The sequence below is a fragment of the Pimephales promelas genome, chromosome 2 (assembly GCF_988280905.1).
Source record: "Pimephales promelas chromosome 2, fPimPro1.hap1.1, whole genome shotgun sequence".
Lineage (NCBI taxonomy): Eukaryota > Metazoa > Chordata > Actinopteri > Cypriniformes > Leuciscidae > Pimephales > Pimephales promelas.
This window is the reverse complement of record NC_142770.1, coordinates 8,044,258-8,070,626: the sequence shown is the minus strand read 5'-3', so window position 1 is coordinate 8,070,626 and position 26,369 is coordinate 8,044,258. Positions and strand designations below refer to the sequence as shown.

The window sequence follows — 26,369 nt, the reverse complement described above, 5'->3', positions numbered from 1 at the left end:
AGCTCTGGAAGGGTCTAGAGCCTCCATTTTTGCACTCAGGTGTATGTCTCAGTGCCCTCTATCAGAATCCAGAGTTTCGGGAAGATTGGGGACACTTAATTTTTCGGCCAAAAAAAAAAACGTAAGGGGTAACACTGTCGTTTTTTTTTCGGGTCGAAATTTTGAGTTTCGATATCTCAGCTCTGGAAGGGTCTAGAGCCTCCATTTTTGCACTCAGGTGTATGTCTCAGTGCCCTCTATCAGAATCCAGAGTTTCGAGAAGATTGGGGATACTTAATTTTTCGGCCAAAAAAAAAAAACGTAAGGGGTAACACTGTCGTTTTTTTTTCGGGTCGAAATTTTGAGTTTCGATATCTCAGCTCTGGAAGGGTCTAGAGCCTCCATTTTTGCACTAATGTGTAAGTCTCAGTGCCCTCTATCAGAATCCAGAGTTTCGAGAAGATTGGGGATACTTAATTTTTCGCCCCAAAAAAAAAAAAACGTAAGTGGTAACACTGTCGTTTTTTTTTCGGGTCGAAATTTTGAGTTTCGATATCTCAGCTCTGGAAGGGTCTAGAGCCTCCATTTTTGCACTCAGGTGTATGTCTCAGTGCCCTCTATCAGAATCCAGAGTTTCGAGAAGATTGGGGACACTTAATTTTTCGCCCAAAAAAAAAAAAACGTAAGGGGTAACACTGTCGTTTTTTTTTCGGGTCGAAATTTTGAGTTTCGATATCTCAGCTCTGGAAGGGTCTAGAGCCTCCATTTTTGCACTCAGGTGTATGTCTCAGTGCCCTCTATCAGAATCCAGAGTTTCGAGAAGATTGGGGATACTTAATTTTTCGGCCAAAAAAAAAATACGTAAGGGGTAACACTGTCGTTTTTTTTTTGGGTCGAAATTTGGAGTTTCGATATCTCAGCTCTGGAAGGGTCTAGAGCCTCCATTTTTGCACTCAGGTGTATGTCTCAGTGCCCTCTATCAGAATCCAGAGTTTCGAGAAGATTGGGGATACTTAATTTTTCGGCCAAAAAAAAAAAACGTAAGGGGTAACACTGTCGTTTTTTTTTTCGGGTCGAAATTTTGAGTTCCGATATCTCAGCTCTGGAAGGGTCTAGAGCCTCCATTTTTGCACTCAGGTGTATGTCTCAGTGCCCTCTATCAGAATCCAGAGTTTCGAGAAGATTGGGGATACTTAATTTTTCGGCCAAAAAAAAAAAACGTAAGGGGTAACACTGTCGTTTTTTTTTCGGGTCGAAATTTTGAGTTCCGATATCTCAGCTCTGGAAGGGTCTAGAGCCTCCATTTTTGCACTCAGGTGTATGTCTCAGTGCCCTCTATCAGAATCCAGAGTTTCGAGAAGATTGGGGATACTTAATTTTTCGGCCAAAAAAAAAAACGTAAGGGGTAACACTGTCGTTTTTTTTTCGGGTCGAAATTTTGAGTTCCGATATCTCAGCTCTGGAAGGGTCTAGAGCCTCCATTTTTGCACTCAGGTGTATGTCTCAGTGCCCTCTATCAGAATCCAGAGTTTCGGGAAGATTGGGGACACTTAATTTTTCGGCCAAAAAAAAAAAACGTAAGGGGTAACACTGTCGTTTTTTTTTCGGGTCGAAATTTTGAGTTTCGATATCTCAGCTCTGGAAGGGTCTAGAGCCTCCATTTTTGCACTCAGGTGTATGTCTCAGTGCCCTCTATCAGAATCCAGAGTTTCGAGAAGATTGGGGATACTTAATTTTTCGGCCAAAAAAAAAAACGTAAGGGGTAACACTCGTTTTTTTTTCGGGTCGAAATTTTGAGTTTCGATATCTCAGCTCTGGAAGGGTCTAGAGCCTCCATTTTTGCACTCATGTGTAAGTCTCAGTGCCCTCTATCAGAATCCAGAGTTTCGAGAAGATTGGGGATACTTAATTTTTCGCCCAAAAAAAAAATACGTAAGGGGTAACACTGTCGTTTTTTTTTCGGGTCGAAATTTTGAGTTTCGATATCTCAGCTCTGGAAGGGTCTAGAGCCTCCATTTTTGCACTCAGGTGTATGTCTCAGTGCCCTCTATCAGAATCCAGAGTTTCGAGAAGATTGGGGACACTTAATTTTTTGCCCAAAAAAAAAAAACATAAGGGGTAACACTGTCTTTTTTTTTTCGGGTCGAAATTTTGAGTTTCGATATCTCAGCTCTGGAAGGGTCTAGAGCCTCCATTTTTGCACTCAGGTGTATGTCTCAGTGCCCTCTATCAGAATCCAGAGTTTCGAGAAGATTGGGGATACTTAATTTTTCGGCCAAAAAAAAAATACGTAAGGGGTAACACTGTCGTTTTTTTTTTGGGTCGAAATTTGGAGTTTCGATATCTCAGCTCTGGAAGGGTCTAGAGCCTCCATTTTTGCACTCAGGTGTATGTCTCAGTGCCCTCTATCAGAATCCAGAGTTTCGAGAAGATTGGGGATACTTAATTTTTCGGCCAAAAAAAAAAAACGTAAGGGGTAACACTGTCGTTTTTTTTTTCAGGTCGAAATTTTGAGTTCCGATATCTCAGCTCTGGAAGGGTCTAGAGCCTCCATTTTTGCACTCATGTGTATGTCTCAGTGCCCTCTATCAGAATCCAGAGTTTCGAGAAGATTGGGGTTACTTAATTTTTCGGCCAAAAAAAAAAAACGTAAGGGGTAACACTGTCGTTTTTTTTTCGGGTCGAAATTTTGAGTTCCGATATCTCAGCTCTGGAAGGGTCTAGAGCCTCCATTTTTGCACTCAGGTGTATGTCTCAGTGCCCTCTATCAGAATCCAGAGTTTCGAGAAGATTGGGGATACTTAATTTTTCGCCCCAAAAAAAAAAACGTAAGGGGTAACACTGTCGTTTTTTTTTCGGGTCGAAATTTTGAGTTTCGATATCTCAGCTCTGGAAGGGTCTAGAGCCTCCATTTTTGCACTCAGGTGTATGTATCAGTGCCCTCTATCAGAATCCAGAGTTTCGAGAAGATTGGGGATACTTAATTTTTCGGCCAAAAAAAAAAAACGTAAGGGGTAACACTGTCGTTTTTTTTTCGGGTCGAAATTTTGAGTTTCGATATCTCAGCTCTGGAAGGGTCTAGAGCCTCCATTTTTGCACTCAGGTGTATGTCTCAGTGCCCTCTATCAGAATCCAGAGTTTCGAGAAGATTGGGGATACTTAATTTTTCGCCCAAAAAAAAAAACGTAAGGGGTAACACTGTCGTTTTTTTTTCGGGTCGAAATTTTGAGTTTCGATATCTCAGCTCTGGAAGGGTCTAGAGCCTCCATTTTTGCACTCAGGTGTATGTCTCAGTGCCCTCTATCAGAATCCAGAGTTTCGAGAAGATTGGGGATACTTAATTTTTCGGCCAAAAAAAAAAACGTAAGGGGTAACACTGTCGTTTTTTTTTCGGGTCGAAATTTTGAGTTTCGATATCTCAGCTCTGGAAGGGTCTAGAGCCTCCATTTTTGCACTCAGGTGTATGTCTCAGTGCCCTCTATCAGAATCCAGAGTTTCGAGAAGATTGGGGACACTTAATTTTTCGGCCAAAAAAAAAACGTAAGGGGTAACACTGTCGTTTTTTTTTCGGGTCGAAATTTTGAGTTTCAATATCTCAGCTCTGGAAGGGTCTAGAGCCTCCATTTTTGCACTCAGGTGTATGTCTCAGTGCCCTCTATCAGAATCCAGAGTTTCGAGAAGATTGGGGATACTTAATTTTTCGGCCAAAAAAAAAATACGTAAGGGGTAACACTGTCGTTTTTTTTTCGGGTCGAAATTTGGAGTTTCGATATCTCAGCTCTGGAAGGGTCTAGAGCCTCCATTTTTGCACTCAGGTGTATGTCTCAGTGCCCTCTATCAGAATCCAGAGTTTCGGGAAGATTGGGGACACTTAATTTTTCGGCCAAAAAAAAAAACGTAAGGGGTAACACTGTCGTTTTTTTTTCGGGTCGAAATTTTGAGTTTCGATATCTCAGCTCTGGAAGGGTCTAGAGCCTCCATTTTTGCACTCAGGTGTATGTCTCAGTGCCCTCTATCAGAATCCAGAGTTTCGAGAAGATTGGGGATACTTAATTTTTCGGCCAAAAAAAAAAAACGTAAGGGGTAACACTGTCGTTTTTTTTTCGGGTCGAAATTTTGAGTTTCGATATCTCAGCTCTGGAAGGGTCTAGAGCCTACATTTTTGCACTAATGTGTAAGTCTCAGTGCCCTCTATCAGAATCCAGAGTTTCGAGAAGATTGGGGATACTTAGTTTTTCGCCCCAAAAAAAAAAACGTAAGGGGTAACACTGTCGTTTTTTTTTCGGGTCGAAATTTTGAGTTTCGATATCTCAGCTCTGGAAGGGTCTAGAGCCTCCATTTTTGCACTCAGGTGTATGTCTCAGTGCCCTCTATCAGAATCCAGAGTTTCGAGAAGATTGGGGACACTTAATTTTTCGCCCAAAAAAAAAAAACGTAAGGGGTAACACTGTCGTTTTTTTTTCGGGTCGAAATTTTGAGTTTCGATATCTCAGCTCTGGAAGGGTCTAGAGCCTCCATTTTTGCACTCAGGTGTATGTCTCAGTGCCCTCTATCAGAATCCAGAGTTTCGAGAAGATTGGGGATACTTAATTTTTCGGCCAAAAAAAAATACGTAAGGGGTAACACTGTCGTTTTTTTTTTGGGTCGAAATTTGGAGTTTCGATATCTCAGCTCTGGAAGGGTCTAGAGCCTCCATTTTTGCACTCAGGTGTATGTCTCAGTGCCCTCTATCAGAATCCAGAGTTTCGAGAAGATTGGGGATACTTAATTTTTCGGCCAAAAAAAAAAAACGTAAGGGGTAACACTGTCGTTTTTTTTTTCAGGTCGAAATTTTGAGTTCCGATATCTCAGCTCTGGAAGGGTCTAGAGCCTCCATTTTTGCACTCATGTGTATGTCTCAGTGCCCTCTATCAGAATCCAGAGTTTCGAGAAGATTGGGGTTACTTAATTTTTCGGCCAAAAAAAAAAAACGTAAGGGGTAACACTGTCGTTTTTTTTTCGGGTCGAAATTTTGAGTTCCGATATCTCAGCTCTGGAAGGGTCTAGAGCCTCCATTTTTGCACTCAGGTGTATGTCTCAGTGCCCTCTATCAGAATCCAGAGTTTCGAGAAGATTGGGGATACTTAATTTTTCGCCCCAAAAAAAAAAACGTAAGGGGTAACACTGTCGTTTTTTTTTCGGGTCGAAATTTTGAGTTTCGATATCTCAGCTCTGGAAGGGTCTAGAGCCTCCATTTTTGCACTCAGGTGTATGTCTCAGTGCCCTCTATCAGAATCCAGAGTTTCGAGAAGATTGGGGATACTTAATTTTTCGGCCAAAAAAAAAAAACGTAAGGGGTAACACTGTCGTTTTTTTTTCGGGTCGAAATTTTGAGTTTCGATATCTCAGCTCTGGAAGGGTCTAGAGCCTCCATTTTTGCACTCAGGTGTATGTCTCAGTGCCCTCTATCAGAATCCAGAGTTTCGAGAAGATTGGGGATACTTAATTTTTCGCCCAAAAAAAAAAACGTAAGGGGTAACACTGTCGTTTTTTTTTCGGGTCGAAATTTTGAGTTTCGATATCTCAGCTCTGGAAGGGTCTAGAGCCTCCATTTTTGCACTCAGGTGTATGTCTCAGTGCCCTCTATCAGAATCCAGAGTTTCGAGAAGATTGGGGATACTTAATTTTTCGGCCAAAAAAAAAAACGTAAGGGGTAACACTGTCGTTTTTTTTTCGGGTCGAAATTTTGAGTTTCGATATCTCAGCTCTGGAAGGGTCTAGAGCCTCCATTTTTGCACTCAGGTGTATGTCTCAGTGCCCTCTATCAGAATCCAGAGTTTCGAGAAGATTGGGGACACTTAATTTTTCGGCCAAAAAAAAAACGTAAGGGGTAACACTGTCGTTTTTTTTTCGGGTCGAAATTTTGAGTTTCAATATCTCAGCTCTGGAAGGGTCTAGAGCCTCCATTTTTGCACTCAGGTGTATGTATCAGTGCCCTCTATCAGAATCCAGAGTTTCGAGAAGATTGGGGATACTTAATTTTTCGGCCAAAAAAAAAAAACGTAAGGGGTAACACTGTCGTTTTTTTTTCGGGTCGAAATTTTGAGTTTCGATATCTCAGCTCTGGAAGGGTCTAGAGCCTCCATTTTTGCACTCAGGTGTATGTCTCAGTGCCCTCTATCAGAATCCAGAGTTTTGAGAAGATTGGGGATACTTAATTTTTCGGCCAAAAAAAAAAACGTAAGGGGTAACACTGTCGTTTTTTTTTCGGGTCGAAATTTGGAGTTTCGATATCTCAGCTCTGGATGGGTCTAGAGCCTCCATTTTTGCACTCAGGTGTATGTCTCAGTGCCCTCTATCAGAATCCAGAGTTTCGAGAAGATTGGGGATACTTAATTTTTCGCCCAAAAAAAAAAAACGTAAGGGGTAACACTGTCGTTTTTTTTTCGGGTCGAAATTTTGAGTTTCGATATCTCAGCTCTGGAAGGGTCTAGAGCCTCCATTTTTGCACTCAGGTGTATGTCTCAGTGCCCTCTATCAGAATCCAGAGTTTCGAGAAGATTGGGGACACTTAATTTTTCGGCCAAAAAAAAAAAAACGTAAGGGGTAACACTCGTTTTTTTTTCGGGTCGAAATTTTGAGTTTCGATATCTCAGCTCTGGAAGGGTCTAGAGCCTCCATTTTTGCACTCAGGTGTATGTATCAGTGCCCTCTATCAGAATCCAGAGTTTCGAGAAGATTGGGGACACTTAATTTTTCGCCCAAAAAAAAAAAACGTAAGGGGTAACACTGTCGTTTTTTTTTCGGGTCGAAATTTTGAGTTTCGATATCTCAGCTCTGGAAGGGTCTAGAGCCTCCATTTTTGCACTCAGGTGTATGTATCAGTGCCCTCTATCAGAATCCAGAGTTTCGAGAAGATTGGGGACACTTAATTTTTCGGCCAAAAAAAAAAAAACGTAAGGGGTAACACTGTCGTTTTTTTTCGGGTCGAAATTTTGAGTTTCGATATCTCAGCTCTGGAAGGGTCTAGAGCCTCCATTTTTGCACTCAGGTGTATGTCTCAGTGCCCTCTATCAGAATCCAGAGTTTCGAGAAGATTGGGGACACTTAATTTTTCGCCCAAAAAAAAAAAACGTAAGGGGTAACACTGTCGTTTTTTTTTCGGGTCGAAATTTTGAGTTTCGATATCTCAGCTCTGGAAGGGTCTAGAGCCTCCATTTTTGCACTCAGGTGTATGTCTCAGTGCCCTCTATCAGAATCCAGAGTTTCGAGAAGATTGGGGATACTTAATTTTTCGGCCAAAAAAAAAAAACGTAAGGGGTAACACTGTCGTTTTTTTTTCGGGTCGAAATTTTGAGTTTCGATATCTCAGCTCTGGAAGGGTCTAGAGCCTCCATTTTTGCACTCAGGTGTATGTATCAGTGCCCTCTATCAGAATCCAGAGTTTCGAGAAGATTGGGGACACTTAATTTTTCGGCCAAAAAAAAAAAACGTAAGGGGTAACACTGTCGTTTTTTTTTCGGGTCGAAATTTTGAGTTCCGATATCTCAGCTCTGGAAGGGTCTAGAGCCTCCATTTTTGCACTCAGGTGTATGTCTCAGTGCCCTCTATCAGAATCCAGAGTTTCGAGAAGATTGGGGACACTTAATTTTTCGGCCAAAAAAAAAAAACGTAAGGGGTAACACTGTCGTTTTTTTTTCGGGTCGAAATTTTGAGTTTCGATATCTCAGCTCTGGAAGTGTCTAGAGCCTCCATTTTTGCACTCAGGTGTATGTCTCAGTGCCCTCTATCAGAATCCAGAGTTTCGAGAAGATTGGGGACACTTAATTTTTCGGCCAAAAAAAAAAAACGTAAGGGGTAACACTGTCGTTTTTTTTTCGGGTCGAAATTTTGAGTTTCGATATCTCAGCTCTGGAAGGGTCTAGAGCCTCCATTTTTGCACTCAGGTGTATGTATCAGTGCCCTCTATCAGAATCCAGAGTTTCGAGAAGATTGGGGACACTTAATTTTTCGGCCAAAAAAAAAATACGTAAGGGGTAACACTGTCGTTTTTTTTTCGGGTCGAAATTTTGAGTTTCGATATCTCAGCTCTGGAAGGGTCTAGAGCCTCCATTTTTGCACTCAGGTGTATGTCTCAGTGCCCTCTATCAGAATCCAGAGTTTCGAGAAGATTGGGGATACTTAATTTTTCGGCCAAAAAAAAAAAACGTAAGGGGTAACACTGTCGTTTTTTTTTCGGGTCGAAATTTTGAGTTTCGATATCTCAGCTCTGGAAGGGTCTAGAGCCTCCATTTTTGCACTCAGGTGTATGTCTCAGTGCCCTCTATCAGAATCCAGAGTTTCGAGAAGATTGGGGATACTTAATTTTTCGCCCCAAAAAAAAAAACGTAAGGGGTAACACTGTCGTTTTTTTTCCGGGTCGAAATTTTGAGTTTCGATATCTCAGCTCTGGAAGGGTCTAGAGCCTCCATTTTTGCACTCAGGTGTATGTCTCAGTGCCCTCTATCAGAATCCAGAGTTTCGAGAAGATTGGGGATACTTAATTTTTCGCCCCAAAAAAAAAAAACGTAAGGGGTAACACTGTCGTTTTTTTTTTGGGTCGAAATTTTGAGTTTCGATATCTCAGCTCTGGAAGGGTCTAGAGCCTCCATTTTTGCACTCAGGTGTATGTCTCAGTGCCCTCTATCAGAATCCAGAGTTTCGGGAAGATTGGGGATACTTAATTTTTCGGCCAAAAAAAAAACCGTAAGGGGTAACACTGTCGTTTTTTTTTTGGGTCGAAATTTTGAGTTTCGATATCTCAGCTCTGGAAGGGTCTAGAGCCTCCATTTTTGCACTCAGGTGTATGTCTCAGTGCCCTCTATCAGAATCCAGAGTTTCGGGAAGATTGGGGACACTTAATTTTTCGGCCAAAAAAAAAAACGTAAGGGGTAACACTGTCGTTTTTTTTTTCGGGTCGAAATTTTGAGTTTCGATATCTCAGCTCTGGAAGGGTCTAGACTCTCCATTTTTGCACTCAGGTGTATGTATCAGTGCCCTCTATCAGAATCCAGAGTTTCGAGAAGATTGGGGACACTTAATTTTTCGGCCAAAAAAAAAAACGTAAGGGGTAACACTGTCGTTTTTTTTTCGGGTCGAAATTTTGAGTTTCGATATCTCAGCTCTGGAAGGGTCTAGACTCTCCATTTTTGCACTCAGGTGTATGTATCAGTGCCCTCTATCAGAATCCAGAGTTTCGAGAAGATTGGGGACACTTAATTTTTCGGCCAAAAAAAAAAAAACGTAAGGGGTAACACTGTCGTTTTTTTTTTCGGGTCAAAATTTTGAGTTTCGATATCTCAGCTCTGAAAGGGTCTAGAGCCTCCATTTTTGCACTCAGGTGTATGTATCAGTGCCCTCTATCAGAATCCAGAGTTTCGAGAAGATTGGGGACACTTAATTTTTCGGCCAAAAAAAAAAACGTAAGGGGTAACACTGTCGTTTTTTTTTCGGGTCGAAATTTTGAGTTTCGATATCTCAGCTCTGGAAGGGTCTAGAGCCTCCATTTTTGCACTCAGGTGTATGTATCAGTGCCCTCTATCAGAATCCAGAGTTTCGAGAAGATTGGGGACACTTAATTTTTCGGCCAAAAAAAAAAAAACGTAAGGGGTAACACTGTCGTTTTTTTTTCGGGTCGAAATTTTGAGTTTCGATATCTCAGCTCTGGAAGGGTCTAGAGCCTCCATTTTTGCACTCAGGTGTATGTCTCAGTGCCCTCTATCAGAATCCAGAGTTTCGAGAAGATTGGGGATACTTAATTTTTCGCCCCAAAAAAAAAAACGTAAGGGGTAACACTGTCGTTTTTTTTTCGGGTCGAAATTTTGAGTTTCGATATCTCAGCTCTGGAAGGGTCTAGAGCCTCCATTTTTGCACTCAGGTGTATGTCTCAGTGCCCTCTATCAGAATCCAGAGTTTCGAGAAGATTGGGGATACTTAATTTTTCGCCCCAAAAAAAAAAACGTAAGGGGTAACACTGTCGTTTTTTTTTCGGGTCGAAATTTTGAGTTTCGATATCTCAGCTCTGGAAGGGTCTAGAGCCTCCATTTTTGCACTCAGGTGTATGTCTCAGTGCCCTCTATCAGAATCCAGAGTTTCGAGAAGATTGGGGATACTTAATTTTTCGGCCAAAAAAAAAAAAACGTAAGGGGTAACACTGTCGTTTTTTTTTCGGGTCGAAATTTGGAGTTTCGATATCTCAGCTCTGGAAGGGTCTAGAGCCTCCATTTTTGCACTCAGGTGTATGTCTCAGTGCCATCTATCAGAATCCAGAGTTTCGAGAAGATTGGGGATACTTAATTTTTCGGCCAAAAAAAAAAAACGTAAGGGGTAACACTGTCGTTTTTTTTTCGGGTCGAAATTTGGAGTTTCGATATCTCAGCTCTGGAAGGGTCTAGAGCCTCCATTTTTGCACTCAGGTGTATGTCTCAGTGCCCTCTATCAGAATCCAGAGTTTCGAGAAGATTGGGGATACTTAATTTTTCGGCCAAAAAAAAAAAACGTAAGGGGTAACACTGTCGTTTTTTTTTCGGGTCGAAATTTTGAGTTTCGATATCTCAGCTCTGGAAGGGTCTAGAGCCTCCATTTTTGCACTCAGGTGTATGTCTCAGTGCCCTCTATCAGAATCCAGAGTTTCGGGAAGATTGGGGACACTTAATATTTCGGCCAAAAAAAAAAACGTAAGGGGTAACACTGTCGTTTTTTTTTCGGGTCGAAATTTTGAGTTTCGATATCTCAGCTCTGGAAGGGTCTAGAGCCTCCATTTTTGCACTCAGGTGTATGTCTCAGTGCCCTCTATCAGAATCCAGAGTTTCGAGAAGATTGGGGATACTTAATTTTTCGGCCAAAAAAAAAATACGTAAGGGGTAACACTGTTGTTTTTTTTTCAGGTCGAAATTTTGAGTTTCGATATCTCAGCTCTGGAAGGGTCTAGAGCCTCCATTTTTGCACTCAGGTGTATGTCTCAGTGCCCTCTATCAGAATCCAGAGTTTCGAGAAGATTGGGGACACTTAATTTTTCGGCCAAAAAAAAAAAACGTAAGGGGTAACACTGTCGTTTTTTTTTCGGGTCGAAATTTTGAGTTTCGATATCTCAGCTCTGGAAGGGTCTAGAGCCTCCATTTTTGCACTCAGGTGTATGTCTCAGTGCCCTCTATCAGAATCCAGAGTTTCGAGAAGATTGGGGAAACTTAATTTTTCGGACAAAAAAAAAAAACGTAAGGGGTAACACTGTCGTTTTTTTTTCGGGTCGAAATTTTGAGTTTCGATATCTCAGCTCTGGAAGGGTCTAGAGCCTCCATTTTTGCACTCAGGTGTATGTCTCAGTGCCCTCTATCAGAATCCAGAGTTTCGGGAAGATTGGGGACACTTAATTTTTCGGCCAAAAAAAAAAACGTAAGGGGTAACACTGTCGTTTTTTTTTTCGGGTCGAAATTTTGAGTTTCGATATCTCAGCTCTGGAAGGGTCTAGACTCTCCATTTTTGCACTCAGGTGTATGTATCAGTGCCCTCTATCAGAATCCAGAGTTTCGAGAAGATTGGGGACACTTAATTTTTCGGCCAAAAAAAAAAACGTAAGGGGTAACACTGTCGTTTTTTTTTCGGGTCGAAATTTTGAGTTTCGATATCTCAGCTCTGGAAGGGTCTAGACTCTCCATTTTTGCACTCAGGTGTATGTATCAGTGCCCTCTATCAGAATCCAGAGTTTCGAGAAGATTGGGGACACTTAATTTTTCGGCCAAAAAAAAAAAACGTAAGGGGTAACACTGTCGTTTTTTTTTCGGGTCGAAATTTTGAGTTTCGATATCTCAGCTCTGAAAGGGTCTAGAGCCTCCATTTTTGCACTCAGGTGTATGTATCAGTGCCCTCTATCAGAATCCAGAGTTTCGAGAAGATTGGGGACACTTAATTTTTCGGCCAAAAAAAAAAACGTAAGGGGTAACACTGTCGTTTTTTTTTCGGGTCGAAATTTTGAGTTTCGATATCTCAGCTCTGGAAGGGTCTAGAGCCTCCATTTTTGCACTCAGGTGTATGTATCAGTGCCCTCTATCAGAATCCAGAGTTTCGAGAAGATTGGGGACACTTAATTTTTCGGCCAAAAAAAAAAAACGTAAGGGGTAACACTGTCGTTTTTTTTTCGGGTCGAAATTTTGAGTTTCGATATCTCAGCTCTGGAAGGGTCTAGAGCCTCCATTTTTGCACTCAGGTGTATGTCTCAGTGCCCTCTATCAGAATCCAGAGTTTCGAGAAGATTGGGGATACTTAATTTTTCGCCCCAAAAAAAAAAACGTAAGGGGTAACACTGTCGTTTTTTTTTCGGGTCGAAATTTTGAGTTTCGATATCTCAGCTCTGGAAGGGTCTAGAGCCTCCATTTTTGCACTCAGGTGTATGTCTCAGTGCCCTCTATCAGAATCCAGAGTTTCGAGAAGATTGGGGATACTTAATTTTTCGCCCCAAAAAAAAAAACGTAAGGGGTAACACTGTCGTTTTTTTTTCGGGTCGAAATTTTGAGTTTCGATATCTCAGCTCTGGAAGGGTCTAGAGCCTCCATTTTTGCACTCAGGTGTATGTCTCAGTGCCCTCTATCAGAATCCAGAGTTTCGAGAAGATTGGGGATACTTAATTTTTCGGCCAAAAAAAAAAAAACGTAAGGGGTAACACTGTCGTTTTTTTTTCGGGTCGAAATTTGGAGTTTCGATATCTCAGCTCTGGAAGGGTCTAGAGCCTCCATTTTTGCACTCAGGTGTATGTCTCAGTGCCATCTATCAGAATCCAGAGTTTCGAGAAGATTGGGGATACTTAATTTTTCGGCCAAAAAAAAAAAACGTAAGGGGTAACACTGTCGTTTTTTTTTCGGGTCGAAATTTGGAGTTTCGATATCTCAGCTCTGGAAGGGTCTAGAGCCTCCATTTTTGCACTCAGGTGTATGTCTCAGTGCCCTCTATCAGAATCCAGAGTTTCGAGAAGATTGGGGATACTTAATTTTTCGGCCAAAAAAAAAAAACGTAAGGGGTAACACTGTCGTTTTTTTTTCGGGTCGAAATTTTGAGTTTCGATATCTCAGCTCTGGAAGGGTCTAGAGCCTCCATTTTTGCACTCAGGTGTATGTCTCAGTGCCCTCTATCAGAATCCAGAGTTTCGGGAAGATTGGGGACACTTAATATTTCGGCCAAAAAAAAAAACGTAAGGGGTAACACTGTCGTTTTTTTTTCGGGTCGAAATTTTGAGTTTCGATATCTCAGCTCTGGAAGGGTCTAGAGCCTCCATTTTTGCACTCAGGTGTATGTCTCAGTGCCCTCTATCAGAATCCAGAGTTTCGAGAAGATTGGGGATACTTAATTTTTCGGCCAAAAAAAAAATACGTAAGGGGTAACACTGTTGTTTTTTTTCAGGTCGAAATTTTGAGTTTCGATATCTCAGCTCTGGAAGGGTCTAGAGCCTCCATTTTTGCACTCAGGTGTATGTCTCAGTGCCCTCTATCAGAATCCAGAGTTTCGAGAAGATTGGGGACACTTAATTTTTCGGCCAAAAAAAAAAAACGTAAGGGGTAACACTGTCGTTTTTTTTTCGGGTCGAAATTTTGAGTTTCGATATCTCAGCTCTGGAAGGGTCTAGAGCCTCCATTTTTGCACTCAGGTGTATGTCTCAGTGCCCTCTATCAGAATCCAGAGTTTCGAGAAGATTGGGGAAACTTAATTTTTCGGACAAAAAAAAAAAACGTAAGGGGTAACACTGTCGTTTTTTTTTCGGGTCGAAATTTTGAGTTTCGATATCTCAGCTCTGGAAGGGTCTAGAGCCTCCATTTTTGCACTCAGGTGTATGTATCAGTGCCCTCTATCAGAATCCAGAGTTTCGAGAAGATTGGGGACACTTAATTTTTCGGCCAAAAAAAAAAAAACGTAAGGGGTAACACTGTCGTTTTTTTTTCGGGTCGAAATTTTGAGTTTCGATATCTCAGCTCTGGAAGGGTCTAGAGCCTCCATTTTTGCACTCAGGTGTATGTCTCAGTGCCCTCTATCAGAATCCAGAGTTGAGAAGATTGGGGACACTTAATTTTTCGGCCAAAAAAAAAATACGTAAGGGGTAACACTGTCGTTTTTTTTTCGGGTCGAAATTTTGAGTTTCGATATCTCAGCTCTGGAAGGGTCTAGAGCCTCCATTTTTGCACTCAGGTGTATGTCTCAGTGCCCTCTATCAGAATCCAGAGTTTCGAGAAGATTGGGGATACTTAATTTTTCGGCCAAAAAAAAAAACGTAAGGGGTAACACTGTCGTTTTTTTTTCGGGTCGAAATTTTTAGTTTCGATATCTCAGCTCTGGAAGGGTCTAGAGCCTCCATTTTTGCACTCAGGTGTATGTCTCAGTGCCCTCTATCAGAATCCAGAGTTTCGAGAAGATTGGGGATACTTAATTTTTCGGCCAAAAAAAAAAAACGTAAGGGGTAACACTGTCGGTTTTTTTTCGGGTCGAAATTTTGAGTTTCGATATCTCAGCTCTGGAAGGGTCTAGAGCCTCCATTTTTGCACTCAGGTGTATGTCTCAGTGCCCTCTATCAGAATCCAGAGTTTCGAGAAGATTGGGGATACTTAATTTTTCGGCCAAAAAAAAAAAACGTAAGGGGTAACACTGTCGTTTTTTTTTCGGGTCGAAATTTTGAGTTTCGATATCTCAGCTCTGGAAGGGTCTAGAGCCTCCATTTTTGCACTCAGGTGTATGTCTCAGTGCCCTCTATCAGAATCCAGAGTTTCGAGAAGATTGGGGATACTTAATTTTTCGGCCAAAAAAAAAAACGTTAGGGGTAACACTGTCGTTTTTTTTTTCGGGTCGAAATTTTGAGTTTCGATATCTCAGCTCTGGAAGGGTCTAGAGCCTCCATTTTTGCACTCAGGTGTATGTCTCAGTGCCCTCTATCAGAATCCAGAGTTTCGAGAAGATTGGGGATACTTAAAGATGAACTGAACTGAAATTTGAAAAAAGGTGACATAACAGATGTATTGTATTAATTATCATTGGTACAATTTTTAAAATGGCAGAATTTGTTAAAAGGGATAAAATGGTACATTGAAAGTGTTGTTTTTGTTACACGGGCGCCGCCATGTTGGATTTCAACATTCGACTACGTCACTGGCATGGTAAGCCACTCCGCTGCCTACCCGCACCAGCAGAACAGCCGTAGCTTGTAAACAGTCTGAGGCGCGCTGACATGGCTGAAGAAACAGAATTTTTAGCGACACACTATCTAGAGATATGTACTTTCGTCAATGAGTACATGAAACGTCTGACAATGTCTGCATTAAATGTTTTATTTAGCTACACAAGTTACAAGTTCAACACATCACGTTAACGTTACACGAATCCTTGATATTCGGCTGAGGGGAAAAGATTCCTGATGTATAGTTCACGGTAAAGGATGGGATTCTCCTTTCTAAATGCACCCTCGCACATAGAATGAACTGCCAGTACGCTGTTAATCTAAACAGTCTGAGAAAAGTATAACAAGTTAGCCCAGCCGTCGCCTATTCGTAAAATACCCTGTTACTGATGGGGCGCTCGCGTCTCAGCTCGGACATCCATTAGAGACAGCATAGCCTCCCCCAACACGTTTCTCTCACCGAACAGCATCCGAAATGAACGGTGCACGACGGTGATTCCTTTTTTCGCCGATCAATAAATGTTCCAGGTTGACCTCTCTGCAAAAGATCGACTCCTGTGCAGTATGCATACTCCACAGCGCTCGCGCCCACAGTCACTTCTCCCCAAACGATCCTGTATACGACTTATATACTGTAAGTGAAGCCTAAAACTGATCGTCCTCCATGTGGTGGTAGTCAGACACTACCGGCCTGTCCCTCGCGGGCTCAAATGCGTAATCCATGCCGTTAAAAGTGTTCATTTTCGTCTGTGTATATGGGACCTGCAGCTATTGTTTATAGAGCTCCGCGGGTCCTACCATGCCAGTGACGTCATCAAAATTGCCAGCGCTAACAAGCGCAATTTTGCGTTGCTTATAAAAAGCTATATTAATATTTTTTATTAAAATGTTTAGTGTAATTTACTTTTAATTGTCATAAACAACACGTTTTCATCGTCGATTTTTTTCAGTTCAGTTCATCTTTAATTTTTCGCCCCCAAAAAAAAACGTAAGGGGTAACACTGTCGTTTTTTGAGTTTCGATATCTCAGCTCTGGAAGGGTCTAGAGCCTCCATTTTTGCACTCAGGTGTATGTCTCAGTGCCCTCTATCAGAATCCAGAGTTTCGAGAAGATTGGGGATACTTAATTTTTCGGCCAAAAAAAAAACGTAAGGGGTAACACTGTCGTTTTTTTTTCGGGTCGAAATTTGGAGTTTCGATATCTCAGCTCTGGAAGGGTCTAGAGCCTCCATTTTTGCACTCAGGTGTATGTCTCAGTGCCATCTATCAGAATCCAGAGTTTCGAGAAGATTGGGGATACTTAATTTTTCGGCCAAAAAAAAAAAACGTAAGGGGTAACACTGTCGTTTTTTTTTCGGGTCGAAATTTTGAGTTTCGATATCTCAGCTCTGGAAGGGTCTAGAGCCTCCATTTTTGCACTCAGGTGTATGTCTCAGTGCCCTCTATCAGAATCCAGAGTTTCGAGAAGATTGGGGAAACTTAATTTTTCGGCCAAAAAAAAAAAACGTAAGGGGTAACACTGTCGTTTTTTTTTCGGGTCGAAATTTTGAGTTTCGATATCTCAGCTCTGGAAGGGTCTAGAGCCTCCATTTTTGCACTCAGGTGTATGTCTCAGTGCCCTCTATCAGAATCCAGAGTTTCGGGAAGATTGGGGACACTTAATTTTTCGGCCAAAAAAAAAAACGTAAGGGGTAACACTGTCGTTTTTTTTTCGGGTCGAAATTTTGAGTTTCGATATCTCAGCTCTGGAAGGGTCTAGAGCCTCCATTTTTGCACTCAGGTGTATGTATCAGTGCCCTCTATCAGAATCCAGAGTTTCGAGAAGATTGGGGATACTTAATTTTTCGGCCAAAAAAAAAAAAACGTAAGGGGTAACACTGTTGTTTTTTTTTCGGGTCGAAATTTTGAGTTTCGATATCTCAGCTCTGGAAGGGTCTAGAGCCTCCATTTTTGCACTCAGGTGTATGTCTCAGTGCCCTCTATCAGAATCCAGAGTTTCGAGAAGATTGGGGATACTTAATTTTTCGGCCAAAAAAAAAAAACGTAAGGGGTAACACTGTCGTTTTTTTTTCGGGTCGAAATTTTGAGTTTCGATATCTCAGCTCTGGAAGGGTCTAGAGCCTCCATTTTTGCACTCAGGTGTATGTCTCAGTGCCCTCTATCAGAATCCAGAGTTTCGAGAAGATTGGGGACACTTAATTTTTCGGCCAAAAAAAAAAACGTAAGGGGTAACACTGTCGGTTTTTTTCGGGTCGAAATTTTGAGTTTCGATATCTCAGCTCTGGAAGGGTCTAGAGCCTCCATTTTTGCACTCAGGTATATGTATCAGTGCCCTCTATCAGAATCCAGAGTTTCGAGAAGATTGGGGACACTTAATTTTTCGGCCAAAAAAAAATACGTAAGGGGTAACACTGTCGTTTTTTTTTCGGGTCGAAATTTTGAGTTTCGATATCTCAGCTCTGGAAGGGTCTAGAGCCTCCATTTTTGCACTCAGGTGTATGTCTCAGTGCCCTCTATCAGAATCCAGAGTTTCGAGAAGATTGGGGATACTTAATTTTTCGCCCAAAAAAAAAAAACGTAAGGGGTAACACTGTCGTTTTTTTTTCGGGTCGAAATTTTGAGTTTCGATATCTCAGCTCTGGAAGGGTCTAGAGCCTCCATTTTTGCACTCAGGTGTATGTCTCAGTGCCCTCTATCAGAATCCAGAGTTTCGAGAAGATTGGGGATACTTAATTTTTCGGCCAAAAAAAAAAACGTAAGGGGTAACACTGAGATATCGAAACGAAAAAAAAACGACAGTGGTACCCCTTATGTTTTTTTTTTTTTGGGCGAAAAATTAAGTTTCTCCAATCTTCCCAAAACTCTGTATTCTGATAGAGGGCCCTGAGACTTAGACCTGAGTGCAAAAATGGAGGCTCTAGCCCCTTCCAGAGCTGAGATATCGAAACTCAAAAATTCGGCCCGAAAAAAAAACGACAGTGGTACCCCTTACGTTTTTTTTTGGGGCGAAAAATTAAGTTTCTCTAATCTTCCCAAATTCTGATAGAGGGCCATGAGACTTAGACCTGAGTGCAAAAATGGAGGCTCTAGCCCCTTCCAGAGCTGAGATATCGAAACTCAAAAATTCGGCCCGAAAAAAAAACGACAGTGGTACCCCTTACTTTTTTTTTTTTGGGGCGAAAAATTAAGTTTCTCCAATCTTCCCAAAACTCTGGATTCTGATAGAGGACCATGAGACTTAGACCTGAGTGCAAAAATGGAGGCTCTAGCCCCTTCCAGAGCTGAGATATCGAAACTCAAAAATTAGGCCCGAAAAAAAAACGACAGTGGTACCCCTTACGTTTTTTTTTTGGGCGAAAAATTAAGTTTCTCCAATCTTCCCAAATTCTGATAGAGGGCTATGAGACTTAGACCTGAGTGCAAAAATGGAGGCTCTAGCCCCTTCCAGAGCTGAGATATCGAAACTCAAAAATTCGGCCCGAAAAAAAAACGACAGTGGTACCCCTTACGTTTTTTTTTTTTTTGGGCGAAAAATTAAGTTTCTCCAATCTTCCCAAATTCTGATAGAGGGCCATGAGACTTAGACATGAGTGCAAAAATGGAGGCTCTAGCCCCTTCCAGAGCTGAGATATCAAAACTAAAAAATTCGGCCCGAAAAAAAAACGACAGTGGTACCCCTTACATTTTTTTTTTTTGGGCGAAAAATTAAGTTTCTCCAATCTTCCCAAAACTCTGGATTCTGATAGAGGGCCATGAGACTTAGACCTGAGTGCAAAAATGCAGGCTCTAGCCCCTTCCAGAGCTGAGATATCGAAACTCAAAAATTCGGCCCGAAAAAAAAAACGACAGTGGTACCCCTTACGTTTTTTTTTTTGGGCGAAAAATTAAGTTTCTCCAATCTTCCCAAATTCTGATAGAGGGCCATGAGACTTAGACCTGAGTGCAAAAATGGAGGCTCTAGCCCCTTCCAGAGCTGAGATATCGAAACTCAAAAATTCGGCCCGAAAAAAAACGACAGTGGTACCCCTTACGTTTTTTTTTTGGGCGAAAAATTAAGTTTCTCCAATCTTCCCAAATTCTGATAGAGGGCCATGAGACTTAGACCTGAGTGCAAAAATGGAGGCTCTAGCCCCTTCCAGAGCTGAGATATCGAAACTCAAAAATTCGCCCCGAAAAAAAAACGACAGTGGTACCCCTTACGTTTTTTTTTTGGGCGAAAAATTAAGTTTCTCCAATCTTCCCAAATTCTGATAGAGGGCCATGAGACTTAGACCTGAGTGCAAAAATGGAGGCTCTAGCCCCTTCCAGAGCTGAGATGTCGAAACTCAAAAATTCGGCCCGAAAAAAAAAACGACAGTGGTACCCCTTACGTTTTTTTTTTGGGCGAAAAATTACGTTTCTCCAATCTTCCCAAATTCTGATAGAGGGCCATGAGACTTAGACCTGAGTGCAAAAATGGAGGCTCTAGCCCCTTCCAGAGCTGAGATATCGAAACTCAAAAATTCGGCCTGAAAAAAAAACGACAGTGGTACCCCTTACGTTTTTTTTGGGGGGCGAAAAATTAAGTTTCTCCAATCTTCCCAAAACTCTGGATTCTGATAGAGGGCCATGAGACTTAGACCTGAGTGCAAAAATGGAGGCTCTAGCCCCTTCCAGAGCTAAGATATCGAAACTCAAAAATTCGGCCCGAAAAAAAAACGACAGTGGTACCCCTTACGTTTTTTTTTTTGGGCGAAAAATTAAGTTTCTCCAATCTTCCCAAATTCTGATAGAGGGCCATGAGGCTTAGACCTGAGTGCAAAAATGGAGGCTCTAGCCCCTTCCAGAGCTGAGATATCGAAACTCAAAAATTCGGCCCGAAAAAAAAATGACAGTGGTACCCCTTACGTTTTTTTTTTTTGGGCGAAAAATTATGTTTCTCCAATCTTCCCAAAACTCTGGATTCTGATAGAGGGCCATGAGACTTAGACCTGAGTGCAAAAAAAAAGGCTCTAGCCCCTTCCAGAGCTGAGATATCGAAACTCAAAAATTAGGCCCGAAAAAAAAAACGACAGTGGTACCCCTTACGGTTTTTTTTTTGGGCGAAAAATTAAGTTTCTCCAATCTTCCCAAATTCTGATAGAGGGCCATGAGACTTAGACCTGAGTGCAAAAATGGAGGCTCTAGCCCCTTCCAGAGCTGAGATATCGAAACTCAAAAATTCGGCCCGAAAAAAAAAACGACAGTGGTACCCCTTACGTTTTTTTTTTGGGCGAAAAATTAAGTTTCTCTCATCTTCCCAAATTCTGATAGAGGGCCATGAGACTTAGACCTGAGTGCAAAAATGGAGGCTCTAGCCCCTTCCAGAGCTGAGATATCGAAACTCAAAAATTCGGCCCTAAAAAAAAACGACAGTGGTACCCCTTACGTTTTTTTTTGGGCGAAAAATTAAGTTTCTCCAATCTTCCCAAATTCTGATAGAGGGCCATGAGACTTAGACCTGAGTGCAAAAATGGAGGCTCTAGCCCCTTCCAGAGCTGAGATATCGAAACTCAAAAATTCGGCCCGAAAAAAAAACGACAGTTGTACCCCTTACGTTTTTTTTTTTTTGGGCGAAAAATTAAGTTTCTCCAATCTTCCCCAATTCTGATAGAGGGCCATGAGACTTAGACCTGAGTGCAAAAATGGAGGCTCTAGCCCCTTCCAGAGCTGAGATATCGAAACTCAAAAATTCGGCCCGAAAAAAAAACGACAGTGGTACCCCTTACGTTTTTTTTTTGGGCGAAAAATTACGTTTCTCCAATCTTCCCAAATTCTGATAGAGGGCCATGAGACTTAGACCTGAGTGCAAAAATTGAGGCTCTAGCCCCTTCCAGAGCTGAGATATCGAAACTCAAAAATTCGGCCCGAAAAAAAAACGACAGTGGTACCCCTTACGTTTTTTTTTTTTGGGCGAAAAATTAAGTTTCTCCAATCTTCCCCAATTCTGATAGAGGGCCATGAGACTTAGACCTGAGTGCAAAAATGGAGGCTCTAGCCCCTTCCAGAGCTGAGATATCGAAACTAAAAAATTCGGCCCGAAAAAAAAACGACAGTGGTACCCCTTACGTTTTTTTTTTTTGGGCGAAAAATTAAGTTTCTCCAATCTTCCCAAAACTCTGGATTCTGATAGAGGGCCATGAGACTTAGACCTGAGTGCAAAAAGGGAGGCTCTAGCCCCTTCCAGAGCTGAGATATCGAAACTCAAAAATTCGGCCCGAAAAAAAAAAAAACGACAGTGGTACCCCTTACGTTTTTTTTTTGGGCGAAAAATTAAGTTTCTCCAATCTTCCCAAATTCTGATAGAGGGCCATGAGACTTAGACCTGAGTGCAAAAATGGAGGCTCTAGCCCCTTCCAGAGCTGAGATATCGAAACTCAAAAATTCGGCCCGAAAAAAAAACGACAGTGGTACCCCTTACGTTTTTTTTTTTTGGGCGAAAAATTATGTTTCTCCAATCTTCCCAAAACTCTGGATTCTGATAGAGGGCCATGAGACTTAGACCTGAGTGCAAAAATGGAGGATCTAGCCCCTTCCAGAGCTGAGATATCGAAACTCAAAAATTCGGCCCGAAAAAAAAACGACAGTGGTACCCCTTACGTTTTTTTTTTTTTGGGCGAAAAATTATGTTTCTCCAATCTTCCCAAAACTCTGGATTCTGATAGAGGGCCATGAGACTTAGACCTGAGTGCAAAAATGGAGGCTCTAGACCCTTCCAGAGCTGAGATATCGAAACTCAAAATTTCGACCCGAAAAAAAAAAGAACAGTGGTACCCCTTACGTTTTTTTTTTTTGGGCGAAAAATTAAGTTTCTCCAATCTTCCCAAAACTCTGGATTCTGATAGAGGGCCATGAGACTTAGACCTGAGTGCAAAAATTGAGGATCTAGCCCCTTCCAGAGCTGAGATATCGAAACTCAAAAATTAGGCCCGAAAAAAAAAAACGACAGTGGTACCCCTTACGTTTTTTTTTTTGGGCGAAAAATTAAGTTTCTCCAATCTTCCCAAATTCTGATAGAGGGCCATGAGACTTAGACCTGAGTGCAAAAATGGAGGCTCTAGCCCCTTCCAGAGCTGAGATATCGAAACTCAACAATTCGGCCCGAAAAAAAAAACGACAGTGGTACCCCTTACGTTTTTTTTTTCGGCGAAAAATTAAGTTTCTCTCATCTTCCCAAATTCTGATAGAGGGCCATGAGACTTAGACCTGAGTGCAAAAATGGAGGCTCTAGCCCCTTCCAGAGCTGAGATATCGAAACTCAAAAATTCGGCCCGAAAAAAAAACGACAGTGGTACCCCTTACGTTTTTTTTTGGGCGAAAAATTAAGTTTCTCCAATCTTCCCAAATTCTGATAGAGGGCCATGAGACTTAGACCTGAGTGCAAAAATGGAGGCTCTAGCCCCTTCCAGAGCTGAGATATCGAAACTCAAAAATTCAGCCCGAAAAAAAAACGACAGTGGTACCCCTTACGTTTTTTTTTTGGGGCGAAAAATTAAGTTTCTCCAATCTTCCCAAATTCTGATAGAGGGCCATGAGACTTAGACCTGAGTGCAAAAATGGAGGCTCTAGCCCCTTCCAGAGCTGAGATATCGAAACTCAAAAATTAGGCCCGAAAAAAAAAACGACAGTGGTACCCCTTACGTTTTTTTTTTTGGGCGAAAAATTAAGTTTCTCCAATCTTCCCAAATTCTGATAGAGGGCCATGAGACTTAAGGCCATTGCACACCGAGTCCGAAATTCGCATCCGAAATTTTCGCACGTTAAAAAAAAAATTCGACCTCACGTTATGTCAGTCACGCTTGCACACCGCCTCCGAAACTTTCGTCCGTCATAAAATTAATCGGATCGGGTTCGATTTTCTGCGTTTTTCGCATCCAGAGCCAGCATTTTGAGAGGTCTTTTGACAATTCAGGGCCAGGGGGAGCTCGTCCTCAAATCATTGCACATATGCGCCGTGCTTTCAGTTTCGGTTTTCAATTCGATCAAGTGTTTATGTTCTCTTCTCTATATTGGATTATGAAATTAATAAACCTCCCCTTTCAATCAGATTGAAATTTAGGATCGAATAAGGTGTGATTGAGCAGACTATTCGATAACTAATGTATTATTTGGGCACAATATACACAATAACAGCCTAGCTGTTCTGTCTGCCCAGCGCTTCCACCGGGCCGCGCGCGGGTGTGTGTATGTCCGTGTGTGTGTCCATACCTGGTTCATTTCAGACACTGCCAGTCTCCGTTCAGAATCGATTGGTTCACGGAAATTGGTGGTCTTGTTTTTAATATGTGGCTCCAGAATCGCTAGCAAAGCATCGAACTGTCCCACTGACATTCTGAGGTAATAATTTTGAATCGCTCAGGATAAATTCGCAACTCCTTGATAAGGAACTCTCCTTCCTCTCGGCGCAATTTCAGGATTGGATGGACGCAATATTTTCTCTTTCTTCCCTTTTCAATAAGAGAGAGGGCAAAAATCATCCTCACTGCTTGACGAATCCATTTGGTATTTTTGCGTTTTTTCCCGCAAAGGTTTAAGAAATACGCAACGGACTCAGTGTGCAAGGTTTCTATGCGTGACGAATTTTTAAGCTGACGAACACGAAAATACGCATACGAATATTTCGTGCTCGGTGTGCAATGGCCTTTAGACCTGAGTGCAAAAATGGAGGCTCTAGCCCCTTCCAGAGCTGAGATATCGAAACTCAAAAGTTCGGCCCGAAAAAAAAACGACAGTGGTACCCCTTACGTTTTTTTTTTTTGGGCGAAAAATTAAGTTTCTCCAATCTTCCCAAATTCTGATAGAGGGCCATGAGACTTAGACCTGAGTGCAAAAATGGAGGCTCTAGCCCCTTCCAGAGCTGAGATATCGAAACTAAAAAATTCGGCCCGAAAAAAAAACGACAGTGGTACCCCTTACGTTTTTTTTTTTTGGGCGAAAAATTAAGTTTCTCCAATCTTCCCAAAACTCTGGATTCTGATAGAGGGCCATGAGACTTAGACCTGAGTGCAAAAATGGAGGCTCTAGCCCCTTCCAGAGCTGAGATATCGAAACTCAAAAATTCGGCCCGAAAAAAAAAAACGACAGTGGTACCCCTTACGTTTTTTTTTTGGGCGAAAAATTAAGTTTCTCCAATCTTCCCAAATTCTGATAGAGGGCCATGAGACTTAGACCTGAGTGCAAAAATGGAGGCTCTAGCCCCTTCCAGAGCTCCATTGTTGCACTCAGGTCTAAGTATAATGGCCCTGTATTAGAATCCAGAGTTTCGAGAAGATTAGGGATACTTAAATCAGTCAGACCCGGGGCGCGTGCGAGTGGAAGCGGGATCGAGCGGGATTCTTTATTGGTGTTGATTTTCAGTCTCTTTTTAGTTATAGGACTTACACATCTGTCAATCATCTCCGCTTGCAATTGGAATGAACCCAGTGCTATGATTGGTCGAACTCTTCTTCTCTTGCTGTTGCTTGATTTGAGGACTGCGCTTGCAAATACGCGTCGCCAGGTTTTTGCGTAGTTTAGAGTGACAAATCGTACCTGCGTACTTTGAGGTCAAAATGCGTGACCACTACGCAAAATGCGTACATGTTGGCAGGTATGCTGTTGTCATTAAGTGTCATTCGGTAAATTATGACACTTTTAATGCAAAGTTGACATTGTTTAAATTGTCTTTGTTATGACAACTTGACATTAACAACGACAAAAAATGTCTGACATCTTTATAACTAGTCCAACGTGTTCCACTTTACTTGAGGACAAGTAAAATATTCATTACAGAGTTATGGTGTCATGACAACCAAAGTCAAAACCAACCACATATGACAGGGTAATGTAATGTTAACGCAAAGCTAAATAACTTCTTTAAGTTTGATAATTAGACCTGTTATGACATATTTGTGACAGGTTATGATTTCTTGGTTAATGTCAAGTTGTCATAATCAAGACATTTCTGTCTGTGTTAATGTCAAGTTTTCATAATCAAGACATTTCTGTCTAACTTCTAACTTTGCATTAGAAGTGTCATAATTTACCGAATGACACTTAATGACAACAGTCATAAACATTCATAAAGACTCCTTCATGTTCATGACAGGTGTTATGTCATGTTTATGACAGTGTCATGTCAGTCTTATGCACACCCCTTCAAATAAAGTGTTACCATTTTGGTAAATCCTTGCGAAACGTTTAATTGTAATTGAATTAATTTAAAGACAAAGACAATTTTTTCATTAAACCACCGTTAAAAAAAAAAACAAAAAAAACAATTTTAGCTTTCTAAACCGAATACGTCAAAACCATGGGAAAACCAAACCGTCAGTTTTGCGTATCGTTACACCCCTATGAAACATGAAAGACGTTCTGTTTTTTCGTACATCGTTGTCGTGTAAATGTACCCCGAGTTCAAGCATCTGTTTCGACAGAGATAAAAAGGTACTTACAGCTTTCCCTGACAATGGATTGATGAAATCAGCCCAGTATCCTCCTCTCCACAGCGTGAAGCAGATTTCTTTAGCACCGCTGACAAACTGCAACAAGACGTCACATGACACTGAAGACATTACTGAAGTAATGATGCTGAAAATCCAGCTTTGAATTACAGGAATAAATTATATTTTAACCAAATAAAATTGAAAAATTAAACAATATTACAGGTTTTACTGTATTTTTGATGCAATCATGTCAGCCTTGGTGAGCAGAAGAGACTTCTGCTTTTAAAACATTTTTAAAAATTGTACCTACCCCAAAATGTTATATATTTATCTTCAATATCTTACTCTTGTATTTTTTATTTTTTTGTACTTCTTACTCTTATCGATGATTATCATTGTAATACATAAATAATTCTGTCAATTAACATCAGCATACAAAATATGCTATATGTATACACTATAATATAAAAAAGTATTAATACAATAATAATATATTAATAAACAGTCAAATGTATAAGATGTTTTATATTTAAATAAATATGTATAATTAAAAAATATGCATTTATAACAATATGTAATTTTCCAGTCAAACTCACGTGATCCAGTAGTTCCTCCTGATCTCTGTTCAGTTCCTCTGTTCCCAACTGGTTCTTTTGTGTTACCGTGACGACAGTGATGGGACTCATAGGCATCACTGGGAAAAACAGCTCTAACTCTGTCAAAAATAGGATTTGGTTATTAAAACACTGTTCTAGTACCTTTTAAAGATGTTCTACAAGTAT

General features: G+C 41.2%; 1 protein-coding gene across 2 annotated transcripts in view; it reads right to left on the bottom strand.

Moving 5' to 3' along the window:
- Positions 1 to 26,369, bottom strand: part of mmadhca (metabolism of cobalamin associated Da) — a 97,387-nt gene that overhangs the window by 67,748 nt on the left and 3,270 nt on the right. For both annotated transcript variants that reach the window (XM_089134359.1, XM_089134357.1), the window contains exons 6-7: positions 26,184 to 26,302; positions 25,597 to 25,683 (exon numbers count right to left, since the gene is read on the bottom strand). In XM_089134359.1, the coding sequence (XP_088990485.1) occupies positions 25,597 to 25,683; positions 26,184 to 26,302 (206 nt within the window). The remainder of the gene's footprint in view (positions 1 to 25,596; positions 25,684 to 26,183; positions 26,303 to 26,369) is intronic.